Source organism: Anolis carolinensis, chromosome 2, assembly GCF_035594765.1.
Source record: "Anolis carolinensis isolate JA03-04 chromosome 2, rAnoCar3.1.pri, whole genome shotgun sequence".
In the NCBI taxonomy this organism is placed as follows: Eukaryota; Metazoa; Chordata; class Lepidosauria; order Squamata; family Dactyloidae; genus Anolis; species Anolis carolinensis.
The window spans coordinates 243,978,132-243,990,984 of record NC_085842.1 but is presented as its reverse complement, the minus strand read 5'-3'; the positions used below and the strand labels follow the sequence as shown (position 1 = coordinate 243,990,984).

At 37.3% G+C, this 12,853-nt stretch overlaps 1 protein-coding gene across 1 annotated transcript in view; it reads left to right on the top strand.

Moving 5' to 3' along the window:
• The window catches only part of ptar1 (protein prenyltransferase alpha subunit repeat containing 1), a 54,472-nt gene extending 42,058 nt beyond the window's left edge, over positions 1 to 12,414 (top strand). The window contains exons 6-7 of the mRNA XM_008103300.3: positions 331 to 647; positions 3,028 to 12,414. Of these exons, the coding sequence (XP_008101507.2) occupies positions 331 to 647; positions 3,028 to 3,376 (666 nt within the window). The 3' untranslated portion in view covers positions 3,377 to 12,414. The remainder of the gene's footprint in view (positions 1 to 330; positions 648 to 3,027) is intronic.
• The last annotated feature ends 439 nt before the right edge of the window (positions 12,415 to 12,853 follow it).

The window sequence follows — 12,853 nt, the reverse complement described above, 5'->3', positions numbered from 1 at the left end:
GGGCCTGGGAGGGTTTTAGATCATGGATAACAGAAGCAAAGAAACATAGATTTTACTCTATATGATGTAGGGTTTTTTTAATACAATTTTTCCCTCTGCTTCTTAACAGATCTAGATTTCCCACAGACTCTCATCCATTTTACAATTGGCGACTCAACACTTTAAAAACAAAAAACTCTGGGATCCAACAGTTCAGAATAAAAGATACTAACCATACTCTGGTATCCAATAGTTCATAATAAGAAATACTAAAGGGGAACAAAAGTGAGGTGGTGGCTATAATCTTATTTTACGGGTAGTTTAATTTTACTGCCTGGTTTTTGTTTTCAGATTCTTCTTGATGAACTTTCTTCCACTAAACATTGGGTCTCCATGCATGTCTCAGACCATAGTGGATTCCACTATCGTCAGTTTTTATTAAAGTCATTAATTTGTAGAACCGGGACTGACTTTGGTGTGCAGTTGCACAATCAGCTAGCCGATCCGCAAGCACCCAGTGTTCCAAAAGAGGAAGAAAACACTGATGCAGAAGCTGCCTGCGTGGAAGAACAGCAGTCAGATCACCCGCTTCTTCTAAAGGAAGAAGTAGAGCTCTGTACGGATTTGATTAATACTTTCCCAGGCCACGAAACCCTTTGGTGTCACAGGTAAGGAAATGTATACATGAATACTGGGGTCATGAGGGTCGATAACCACTCATATAAAATGAATTTTTCTAAGCTTTCATACCAAAATATTGGTGGTGATAGCAAAGAAAACGCCAAGAACCACGCAATAGACCATACAGACAGCTTGTTGAAATTTCATTTTGTGGGTAGTGTCATGTAGCTCTTTTATAATGAATTGGAATTATCATTCTTAATTATTTTGCTAGGTAAGCTATTGAACTTCCACCATCTGGCTAAAAAGTTTCAGATGTAGCTATAATCAAAAACAATATAAAATCTTGCAAAAATATCAAATGAAAAAGTATTTGTAGCAACATAAATTGTAACAGCGAAAAACAAATATAGTCCAGCAGCAGAAGCAGGAGAACACTCCTCTTTGGGGGCAGTCTCAAACCCAAGAGAGGATTAACTTGAAATATCAAAACCATGGACCAAAATGAATGTAGGCAAGAAATTGCACAGTTCAGGTCCCACTGTAGAGAAGGCCCTGTTCTGTGATCACCCATCATACTTTAAACATATCACTATTTTCCATTGGTTTGTGATTACCTTCAACTTATTACATACCTACCTTTTAGAAAGGTTTTAATGACTGATATCTATCAGACAGCATGAAGTTTTAGAATTATCTGTCCCAAACACACAAAGGATGGCATTAGTTAAATGGGAAACTTTGGAGAAATCAAGTGTTGCGAGAGCAGAGGGCAAACCTATGCAATATAACTTAACTTTTTCTCCCATTTACTCTGTAACCAACCACGTTTAAAAGCCCTTCCAGGATGAAGATGAAACTTGAAAGATTTCATACCAACTCTTACCAGGCTGTGGTAATAGGAAAATCTCATAAAATCAGAATCTAGTGAGCAGAGTATGCTCATTGTTTCCTGATTTGAGGCGGTTCCCTATCTCTGTTGTCTAGTAAAACTCATATTGCAATATGTTGTAATCATATTGGAATCATATTGTATTTCTTATTACTCTTGACCAGGATTCAAAAGTAGACTTCTTCATGAAATTACAAATGGCTAACTTAAGTTATTATTACCTTAATTTTAGTATAACTCTATTTTAACATTGATCATATCTGTGTTTATTACACTTTGTAAACTGCCATGAGGAAAATTCAGGGTGTAAATAAACTTAATAATAACAACAATTTAATATTCATATTGTTTTTAGTGTTGCATTGCATACGTCAGTGCTATTGCAGTGCTTAGCCAAATTTATTGGCAGTAATAGCAAAAAGCACAGGTGTTCAGCTCATATCTGAGTTGTTAACAATGGCTGAGTGTTTTCTAGCCCAACATTTGCTGAGGTTCATTCTAAAATGCTCTTGTAAAATGAAGAATAGCATCTCTGGTAGATGTTGTATATAGTTTAAAGGCATTACATGAATCAATTACATCCTTAATGAGGACTCTGTGTTGCTGCTAGACTGGGATTTGGAATGTTATTTTTGGACTACAAACTCTTGAATTTCCTAGTCAGTGGCTATGTTGGCTGAGGGATTCTGGGAGCTATGGTTCGTAAAAATTGTTCTTCAAGTCTCTGCTGCTGTGAAACCGGTTTGATGTCTGCTCTCCCCATTCTGTGGAGCGCCTGGTGGGTTAAACGCTTGTGCCGGCAGGACTGGTGACCAACAGGTCGGCAGTTCGAATACGGACAGAGTGGGTTAGCTCCCTTTGACAGCTCCAGCTTCCCATGCGGGGACATGAGAGAAGCCTCCCATAAAGATGGTAAAACATCAAACCTACAAGCATCCCCTGGGCAATGTCCTTGCAGACGTCCAATTATCTCATATGAGAAGCAACTTCCAGTTTCTCAAGTTGCTCTTGACAAAAAAAACTCATTCTGTACCATTTAAAGAGTTAAAATAGTCTTATCTTGTGGATAGCATGTGTTGGATGGGATGTTCATATACAAAATTCTCATAGTGACAGGTGCTATGTGTAGTAGGCCTTTCACTTTTGTGGTTAGGAGCACAGCTTCTTCCCAAAAATTTATGCTGGAAATTGACCATGTAAATGCTGGAGGATGTACAAATTCCTAGAGAAGTCTTCTCTCTTGAAATTTGTAACTTCTCCTGCATGATTATTGGTCACTTTCTGGTGAATATTGACTTTAAAGTTATGCTGGAAAACCTACGAAAGTTAAACCTTCTAATTTGGAAGGCCAACTGTGTTGTGTTTGATTTACTGAGGAGAGCATCAACCTTGTTTTTAAAAAAATGCTTAAGAGTTTTTGTGATATTTTCTATGCCTGCTTGGTGGGGGGAGGAAGTAGTATTTATAATTAATCATATTGTAAGAACTACTAGAAGTTTTGTGTGTTTTTTCTCTCTGATTTCTTCTTTGTGAAGACGGCATGTATTCTGGCTCCAGCACCACTTGAAGAACAAGTTTCCACTTCCAAGCCTCTGGTCAACATCAGCAGACAGTAGGGATGGGACGCTGAATAACTTACATCCTGATGGTGCCCTTGGATGTCATGTGACTCAAGACATGGATGTTGATGGCTTGATTGAAGCCAACAAACAAAGCTACACTCAAGAAACTAAGCGGCTGAAGCGTGCGCCTATGCAGGACTTTGTCACTCTAGAATCAGAATATAGGTTCATTGACCACATTTTAGCAACGTGTCGAGAGGTAGAGCAGGCAAGGTTTGCTAGCTCGTACAGAAAATGGTTGGTTTCTTTTCTAGGTCAATGAAGGCAGAAATGTAAAGGAAAAAATTGCAGGGTCCCCTGTTTAGTGCAATATTCTCTTTCTTGCACAGGTGCACATCTTGGCCCCTGGCACTTTTCCTCCCTTCATTATTTTTGTTGTCAATGCTAAATTTCATTTTCCAGCAATGGCTTAGTTTAACTTAATTTGTAGATGCACCCTGGTGTTAAGCGTTTAAAGATTTTAGTAAATTTAGTATCTTTAGGGGGTAGCTTCCTATCACACTGAATTCTAACACAAACTATATACCATTTCCCTCTTAAATTAAGATAAATAGAATATTTAAAGTAGATAATGTAACAGGAATGCCAGCAAAACGAAGTTTTGGGTCTACTGGTAGAAAATGAATTCATTTCTTCGTTTCTCTCACATTACAAGTGCACCTAATCAAAGGCATTGGCCATTAAAGGCAATGGATACTCCTCCTCAATATCTGCATAGGCAAGAGTCTGGCCAGATTGGTTTTTAAAACTTGTCTTTTTGTTTTATTATTACATTGCTTGTCTTGCACCATTGTAAATGATTAGGATGCCATCAGCTAATTGTTCAGTTCATGTTTTTAAACGGCCCTAACAACCTTACAGTGCTAGGTTTATATTTTTATTTTAGTGCCAGTTTGAATAGTCTTGAATTTTATTGTGACATTGTATAGCAGTCATGAGGAAAATCCCTCTTCACTGTTAATCTCCTTATCTCTCACACACATCTACTTATAGCTGCTCCTACATTTGCAGGTATATTTATTAAAGTTTTTCCATTCATGTCACATTTTTCTTTATTTTCCATTTATTTAAGCCATTGTCCATGATATATGTTTCAAAATATATTACAGACACTACAGAGTTACCCAGAGCCTCCAATCTGTAGTAAGGCATAGATAAAAACACTAGAAATATAGACGATGAAAAGAATTAAAGTGACTTCTGGACATGTTTGTGCATATTTAAACAGTAACAACTTTTTTCATCTGTAATGCTTTGCTCTGAGAAGTACTATTCCCTTCAATCTCCTTGTCATAACTTTTTCCTATTATTTACACATCCATCAAAAATACACTGAGATGGAGAGGTAATTAATTTTCTTGTTGTCAACCTGTTGTTGGTGTTTGTTTGTTTTTGTTATTGCTGTGTTAACAGTACAGTGAAGTATGATTGATCTGTGCTGTTATTTCGTTAATGCTGACCTACATTTGAAATTCCTAAATTTTTGTATGTACCATGATAAAAGTATGCATACAGCCTGCCACCATATCCTACCCCAGTGGCAAAACCTAAGGCTAATGTGTCTATGAACAAGGCTCCACATTTAGTTTAGTTGAAGTAGTAGCTTTGTTAACTTCTGGTGGGAATCTGTGCATACTGATGTCAGCAGGGAAGCTATTGTGTGGCTGAAGATTCATCGCCTAAGGATCTGTCAAGCAGTATAGGGGAAAACTACTAATTATACAGCCACAGAGACTTCGAGATTGAAAAGCCATGTATCAAATTCTCCTGGCCTGAAAAATATAGCACACCGCTTTTTTTTTTTAAGTACTCATTGTGATGGGTTTCTCCCACAACTCATGAGCTGCACAGATTCTGATGCCAATGATATATTTCCAATCGCAATTGTATTTGTTTTCTTTGCATGGATAAAGCTAGAGAAGAAAGTCATAATACTACACAGATGTGGACAGTATGTGAAGACTGACTCCACAGCCTGGTGGTGTAGTGACAAATTAATGTACCAAAGAAAGAAGAGTCATGTTACCTCTAGCTGGCCCAAAACCAGAGGTTTGATGGAAAGATAAGGAGATATAAAACATCCCTATCCACCAAGGTATAGAGCAGTATTCATTTAATATTACCCCGGCCAAAGCTTCTGTTGGAATGTGTCTCTTGTAGTGTTCACTTCCCAAAAGGTGTGAAGCTTCAAATGTTTGTTATTTTAATGGCTACTGTAATTTTCCTAGCAATGTACATATCACTTGCCAGTGCAGTCTGTCTATGTCACAGTGCCATCTTAGAGACCTCTTTACTTAAAATGCAATCTGCTCAGCATTGAGGTTGGTGCATCCACTACTCATGGCACAAGAATCAACTCACGATCTTTAAATAAGTAGAGGATATGCAATGGCAGCCAGTGGATGGGCAATAGTAGCTCCATTTTTACCTCATATTTTCCTGTTGTTTGATTTTACCCACATAGATATATGTGGAGGTGAAACCTGGATGCAGTAAACAAAGTGGGCTGACAATTTCCTCTTTGCCTGAGCTGGATTGATTTTATGAAGGCTTTCAAAGAAAATAGCAAAACGTGACTTGAAATCCATGCTTCCTTTCTTTTTGATTTTTAAGCTGAAGTCACAGATAGGTTCCCTTGAGCTATATATAAATAGATATAACCCTGCTTATTAAATGTGACAGTTCTTGCATTATGGTAAATATAAGGTTGAACTCTACCCTCAAATATACATCTGTACCTCCCACTGATGACAACAGGGATTGTGTATTCTGGAAGGGAGACTGATCTCCGAGTCTTGAAATTAAATAGCGAAATAGCTCTGGATGTTTCACTTGCCTTTGTTATTTGTGAAATATAAGGAAGGGTCTTAAAGGCTTTAAAAGGATATAAACAAAACTGGGATGGCTGGCTTCTTACAATCTTTTTAAGATTCATGCAGATTAGTGATTAATGTTCCCAAGAAAACAAACAAAAAACCCAAAAGAAATGAAATCGTCTCCTGTCTTCTGGTGCCGAAATGTTAGTGTTTGTGGCCTAAAAGAAACAAAAGTACCATTCCAAAGCAAAATAAGAATTAGATTTACAAACACATTTTATAGGAAAGAAAAGGTAACGTCTATTTTAAAATCTAATGAACTGTTCAGACAAGCGAAGCAAGTGTTTTAAGATTCATCTTGGTTGCCATATTTTAAAAGCTATGCAATCTCTACCAAGTAATCTCTTTTCTAATGTGAAAGTTTATGGTATTGGATAACTGAGAGTTTATGAGTTGTGAACACTTAGCTTTAATTTGATTGATTTCTTTGAAGTCCAGTAAGAAGGCTGGGCATATAAGAAGTCACATTTCTTGAGTTGTGCCTTTGGGCATTACTGATTACCATACATTAAAAGTCACCTAGTGCAGCTCTGCAGTACTAAGTAGCAGCGTATTGAGCCTTTAGCATGTCAGAGGTGAAGATATTCAAACTTAATAATTGAACCAGGCCATTATTGGAGAACAGCTGACTGCTCATTCATCAGGAAGCACATGTTCACTCTCATAGTCCTTTGAATTTTCCCATACTATATTGAAACACAGATACCGTGTGTGTGTGGTGTTGTGTTGTGTTGTGAAAATTCAGGGAGGTGTTGGGTCTCCCCTTTTCGCACTCTGCTGTCTGAACAAATACACACACACACATACACACACCTGTATACTTGACAGTGTTTTATGATGGCATCCTTTCAAGCAAATAGGAATTGCAGATGCATTTGGGTATCATATACCTTTCAACATTGAGAAACCCATTTAAGAGAATTCAACAATGAAGTCAACTATGATTAAACAACCATTAAATACTGCATAGTGTTAGCTACAGCAGTCTGTACATAACTGACAACTGTTGAATCATTAATCGACTCTTCATCTCACATAGAGACAAAACTGGCTGAATGTACAAGACAACTCCTGCAACCCAATTACTTAGTACATAACTGTAAAAGCCGTTTACTTGAGGTTTTAATATAATATTAAGGCTTTCCATGGTGGTATTTGCACTGTGGTGAAGCCTATATTAAACCCTGTTCATGGTTTTCTCTTTGTTTTGTTTCTAATTCTGCATTCTATGTGGTTGTGTTTTGCTGGGAGGCAAATATGTTTGACTTTATCAAAAGAAATGTGTGTTTGAGTGACTTACCCACTCCTTAGATGAGCTTTCCTGGTAAGAGTTCTTACAGTATAAGGAAGACTTACTATAATGTTGCTTTTGGAAATATCCCTTCTCTTCAACCACCATCCTCGCCAATGTTTGAGGATACTGTGAAGCAGATCCTCAGTACAGTACGACCCTGTATCCAAAGATCCCTTGTGGATCTGCGATTTCAATGTTTCCAATTCTAGCACTAGACGACATTCAGATTCCTCTTTCAGCTTCAGGGCTTCTTGCAAGGCATATCTCTCTGCTAAATAACCACCTTGGGGTAATAGCGAGCCCTCTATTTTGACTAAAGTGGGGCAGAAGGCATACTGTAGAATATTATCGGAGGACCTAGAGAGGCCCACAAATATTTGGGGGAGGTGTGTTCTTTGAAGCATGGGCAATTGTAACCATGGCTATCAAATACATGGATAAAGGGGTCGTACTGTATTCTTTGATAAGGGGTAGCAAGTGGCAGGCAAGGTGAGTAGAGTAGATAATTCACTAAGGCTGTCATCAGCTGGATCTGCTTTACCCGGTACTTTTTAGAGTTGTTCTCCCTTTGCTTTATGTAAGCTTGGGGTGGTAGACTGCAAATCTTTTCACGTTAGAAAACAGTAGTCTGGAGTGAGGGGTGGTGATTTGGATTTTAGTTCAGTCCAAATAAAAGTAGCCAGTGCCTGTAGGAGTCATTTATGTGTGTTACAGCAATTGGCAGAATGCTTATTCTTTATTGTCAAATTAATTTTTAAAAGATGTTTTCTTTTAATATGGAACACCTGAATAATAGACATTTGAATAATCTACATATTTTGGATTATTAGTTGCATGGTTGGCTTTTTGTAGCACTTATATTTAAGAGGAAGCCATAGTGGTATTGTGATTATTGTTTCACTCTTATACCTCAATTTTTTTCTATCTTTAACTTTTTTTACTCTTGCTGACACTCTCAGTAATGGTACCGTATGATTATAATATTAACTGTATAATATGGTCAACTCTTATGGTCCACTCTTTTTGAAATAATGCCGTTTATAACTGCTGTAAGTGAATGAAGTTGGCCACTAGTATCAGGGAATAGCAACTAGTGTAGCCAAATCTAATAAGTACATTTTAAATATGGTTTCTGTGATTCCCGATGAGAATTTTGTCATTTTCAGATAACAAAAATGTTCTTTCTACCCCATTTCCAAACTGTAATGCTTTTCGTAGAATACACAAGTGAACCTGAGTTTTAGCATTATCTTTTGTAATGCTGGAAATTAGCTGTCCGCTTATATTTGCTCTAGACATCTCAAGCTCAACCAAGTGAAAGATTGATGTGACTTTTGAAAGCACCTTGGACATATTCTTCTCCACTGACAACTATTCTGTGAAAAATTAAATACTTTTGATATTAAACGCAACATGTGGAGAATGGGGAGATCCCTGTTTTGAAGCATGTTTTAAATGCAGCCATTGGTGTAAGACAAATCCAAGGCACATTGATGGGCATTTTTCTCTTTGTGTCATGTGCTTTATGTGTAGTGTTCTAAATAGTTTTCTCTCTGAAGAGTGTAGTTCTCAAAACTGAGGTGGCTTCAGGCAAACCCTCTTGTATGAGCCTTAAACTAGGGTGTTTGGAGAGCAAGAACTGCATCAATTTAGGCCATTCATTTTCTTAAATAGTTTTTGTTTTTTGTCAAATTTGATAGCTTTCCAGTTCTAGGACTTCATTCTGTCATTTCCGCAAACTAAGCGCTGTACTATTGTCAGATGAAGGAGATAGGCACACGCATTGTTCTTTCAATATATATCAAGGTCATAGGAGGATATTCTGACTCCTCCCTTTGACTCCTAGTTTGTAATGCTAATTTACTCAGGGCATAGATTCACTCTAGTGCATTAGATTTTTTTTAAAAAGAAAAACTACTATAGAGTCTATGGTGTTTAAGTATTTAATATGCTGAGCGCATAATAGTGGTGTCTTTAGCCATCTAGCCAATGTTATAACTGACTAACAGCTTTTAAAAAATCTTGCCTTTTCTGCTATTTTTGCATACCTACAAGTTGTTTTGTATCTTAAAATAATTGCGGGCTTCATATTGTAGGTTCAACTAACTAACCTCTTTGCAGGTAAGAGGAATTAGAAATTATGTCATATTTAATAGCATGAATTCATAAAGTCTGCTGCTGCTCTAGTTGACAAATAATAGCACCTAAACTGCAACAGCTTTCCAGGTAACAAAAATCATGCGTAGGTTGATTTGGAACAGAAAAAGATGCATTTATCTTCTAAATGAAATGATAGTCTGTAATTCATGCAATCATTCCTGTTTGGGACATGTTTATTAATATGACATGGCCCACCAAAATTAATAAACATACAGCAGTCTTATGTATGTTTGTTCTGAAGTAAGTGGCATTGAGTTTGGTGGGCTTACTCCCAAGCGAGTGTGCATAGAATTTTAGTTTAGGCCCTGCCATTTAAGGCATGTTATTATCTTGCTCTCTGATAATAGGACTTTAACTGAGAAATTAGATTGTAGCCCAGAATAATAGTTAAGTGTGTCCAAATGACAACTATAATTCATAGATCGAATGATAATATTGTGATGACATAAGAATTGCTTAAAACTGGCTGTAACAAATACCAAAATGTGTCAAGGTGCATGGCAACAGCACTTGGTGGATTGTAGGCATATACATATTTAACTATGGCCAAGTACCCTTATATATACTTAGATTGATATGTGATTTGATATAAGCAGAAACAAAATGAAGATTACATAAGTGATGTTGACAGTTATTTCTCCAAAGCATGTTCATACATGATGTTCTAATTTTTGTTCTCATGCTTTCTTTGGCTCTTTCCACACAACTGAATAAAATCCCACATTTTCTGCTTTGAACTGGAATATATGGCAGTGTGGGCTCAGATAACCCAGTACAAAGCAAATATTGTGGGATTTTCTGCCTTGATATTCTGGGTTATATGGCTATGTGGAAGGGCCCTTTGTGGGGGCAAGGGCACCTGTTTCTTGTCAAAGTGATAAATCCAGTATTCTGCAAACATTTCTTCCTCTCCAATATTCTGTGCAATTCTAAAAGTTGCTCTGGATGGTTTCCATCCAGTTTGGGCAACACACAGGAGACTAGAATACAGAGGGCCTTTTCCCAGATCAATTAGAATTTGTCTACCATTGTTTCTAACCAGATTGTTCATTGCTTACATATGCTATTTTTTACCCCAGGAGTGCAATTATTTCAGTGTTGCACTAGGCCTCTAGGTGTTCAAATCCCCACTTGGCCATGGAAACCCACTGGGTAACATGGGGCAGATCATATTCTCTTAGTCTCCTTCCACACAGCTGAATAAAATCTCACATTATCTGCTTTGAACTAGAATATATGGCAGTGTGGACTCAGATAACCCAGTTCAAAGCAGATACTGTAGGATTTTCTGCCTTGATATTCTGGGTTATATGGCTGTGTGGAAGGGCCCTTAACCTTATAGGATGATTAGGACAAACCTCCTGTGAGCAGATAGTTCCAGGTAAACCCTGTCATAGGTTGGCCTTAGGGCCGACATAAGTCAGAAATGACTTGAAAGGCACTCTACATCACATGAAAATATACTAAGGACAATTCGTTCTTATGGTGGGGACCAATTCATATGATAATACTTTTTTTCTTGCTTATCATTACACTGCAATAGTGATTGGGCAATTGGGATAGTTCAGTAAGAACAGAATCTGCCATTTTTGCAAAATAGTCATCACTTGTAATAGGACGCACAATTGCAGCTTCTGTTACTGACTGTCAGCTCTTACTGTGTGTAGTGCAATTGGGGAAATGAAAGAAGCACTTGATTATATGCCGCTCTCAACCCCTCATCACCCCGCTCTCTCTCTTTCCCTCCCTGTCTGTCTGTTGGGTTTTTGTTTTTGTTTTTGTTTACTATGGAATGTCTTGTTTGGAATAATTGTTGAAGAGCTATCAGTTTTTTTTCTTTTTCACAGAATTACACCATTCACTACTTTAAAAATGACCAGGAATTGTGTGTCCTTTAAAATATATGAGTTACAAACATCTTCTCTGTAACTTGGAGACTGCCTATATACCAGTTACATTCAGTTCCACAATCCTGCCCCCATCTGAACTGGTGACTGTTTGCTTGGAGAAACAATGGGTGAATATGGGAAACTGCTTCATAGGAGGATCTGTTACTCATGCAAAAATACCATAGAGTTGCCACTCATCTCAATATTAAATGGAATGCTATGTAAGGGGTAGAGTCAATAATGCTATACATACCTAAATGCTGTTTTTATGCTACTGTGTTGTTGAGCACAAATGGTTCACATGGATACATAGCTAAATAATAAACAGTCTGCTTTTCTACAGATTTTGAAGTGCTTTTATTTTGCCGTATTCGAAATCCAAGGTACAGAATTGGTTGCAATAAAATGCTTTCTTTCACACCAGCTCTCTCACTGTTTTATATTGCTGCTATGGTTTAAATTTAATGTAGCTACATAAAGCCCTTCTGTAACTGTACTGTAAAACTAAGTAGGAATACATATTCTCTTCCATTCCTTCTCAGTTAATCCTACTCCTTTGGTATTGGTAAAACAATCATTCTGATGCCAAGCCTTGTGATTTTATTAAATGCTCTTCTGTGTGTGTCTGGAGAGAAGTGGAAACTATCCTACTTAAAATGTTGACATAGTTTTTTGCCATCAGAGAAGTGGACAATAACTAACAGTATCCAAGTCCTGCCCACAAAATTGCACTTTGGTTCTTTCTCAAATATTTTGTACTCGTAATAGATTCTTTCTTACCTAATGCAAGTAATATACAATTGCATTACAGACTGGTTCTGGAGTTCTCTCCATCCCTATGCAGATGTCTTCCAGATTTAACAGGTAAAATTGCAATGGTGATGTAACAGCAAACAACAAAATGAATTTTCCACTTATTTATCAGTACATCTGGGGTTTTGTGTGTGTGTTTATATATAATGTTCTAGTGACAGAATATACTAAGCACAGTGATAAGTTATTGTTTATGTATAAAATGGAAAATAGTGTACTTTTTTGGCTAAATGTTGGCAGTTTTTAAATAAAATTTCTTCTCCTAAAATGACCGTCTTCCATGTGGTTATATCTTGAAGTCCAGTTTGTTTTCCTCTTTGTTACATTGTAGAATTGTACTAATCTCTGGAAGTTTTCAACTACTGAGTGCTAATTGAAGATCAAATCATCTGATCAACTAACTCTTCTTGCGCATTAAAGAATAGAGCTTGCACACATCTGGCTTACTATAGTCAGGAGGCTGGGAACTGATTTGATAGTATATCCCAGAAGGCCAACAGTACCAGGTGATAATACCATCATTTGTTTGCATACCAGAATATGGAATTGCATTTAATGTCTGTCGCTAGTCCTCTGAATGACAGCTGCCACGTGGGTGACTGTTGAAGCTATAATACTTGGAGGCTTCAGTGTTGAAGGCTTCATATGCTTCAGATTGACAGCTGTCCTATGGGGCAGGGGCTTCTGGACTTTTCACATCACTGCTG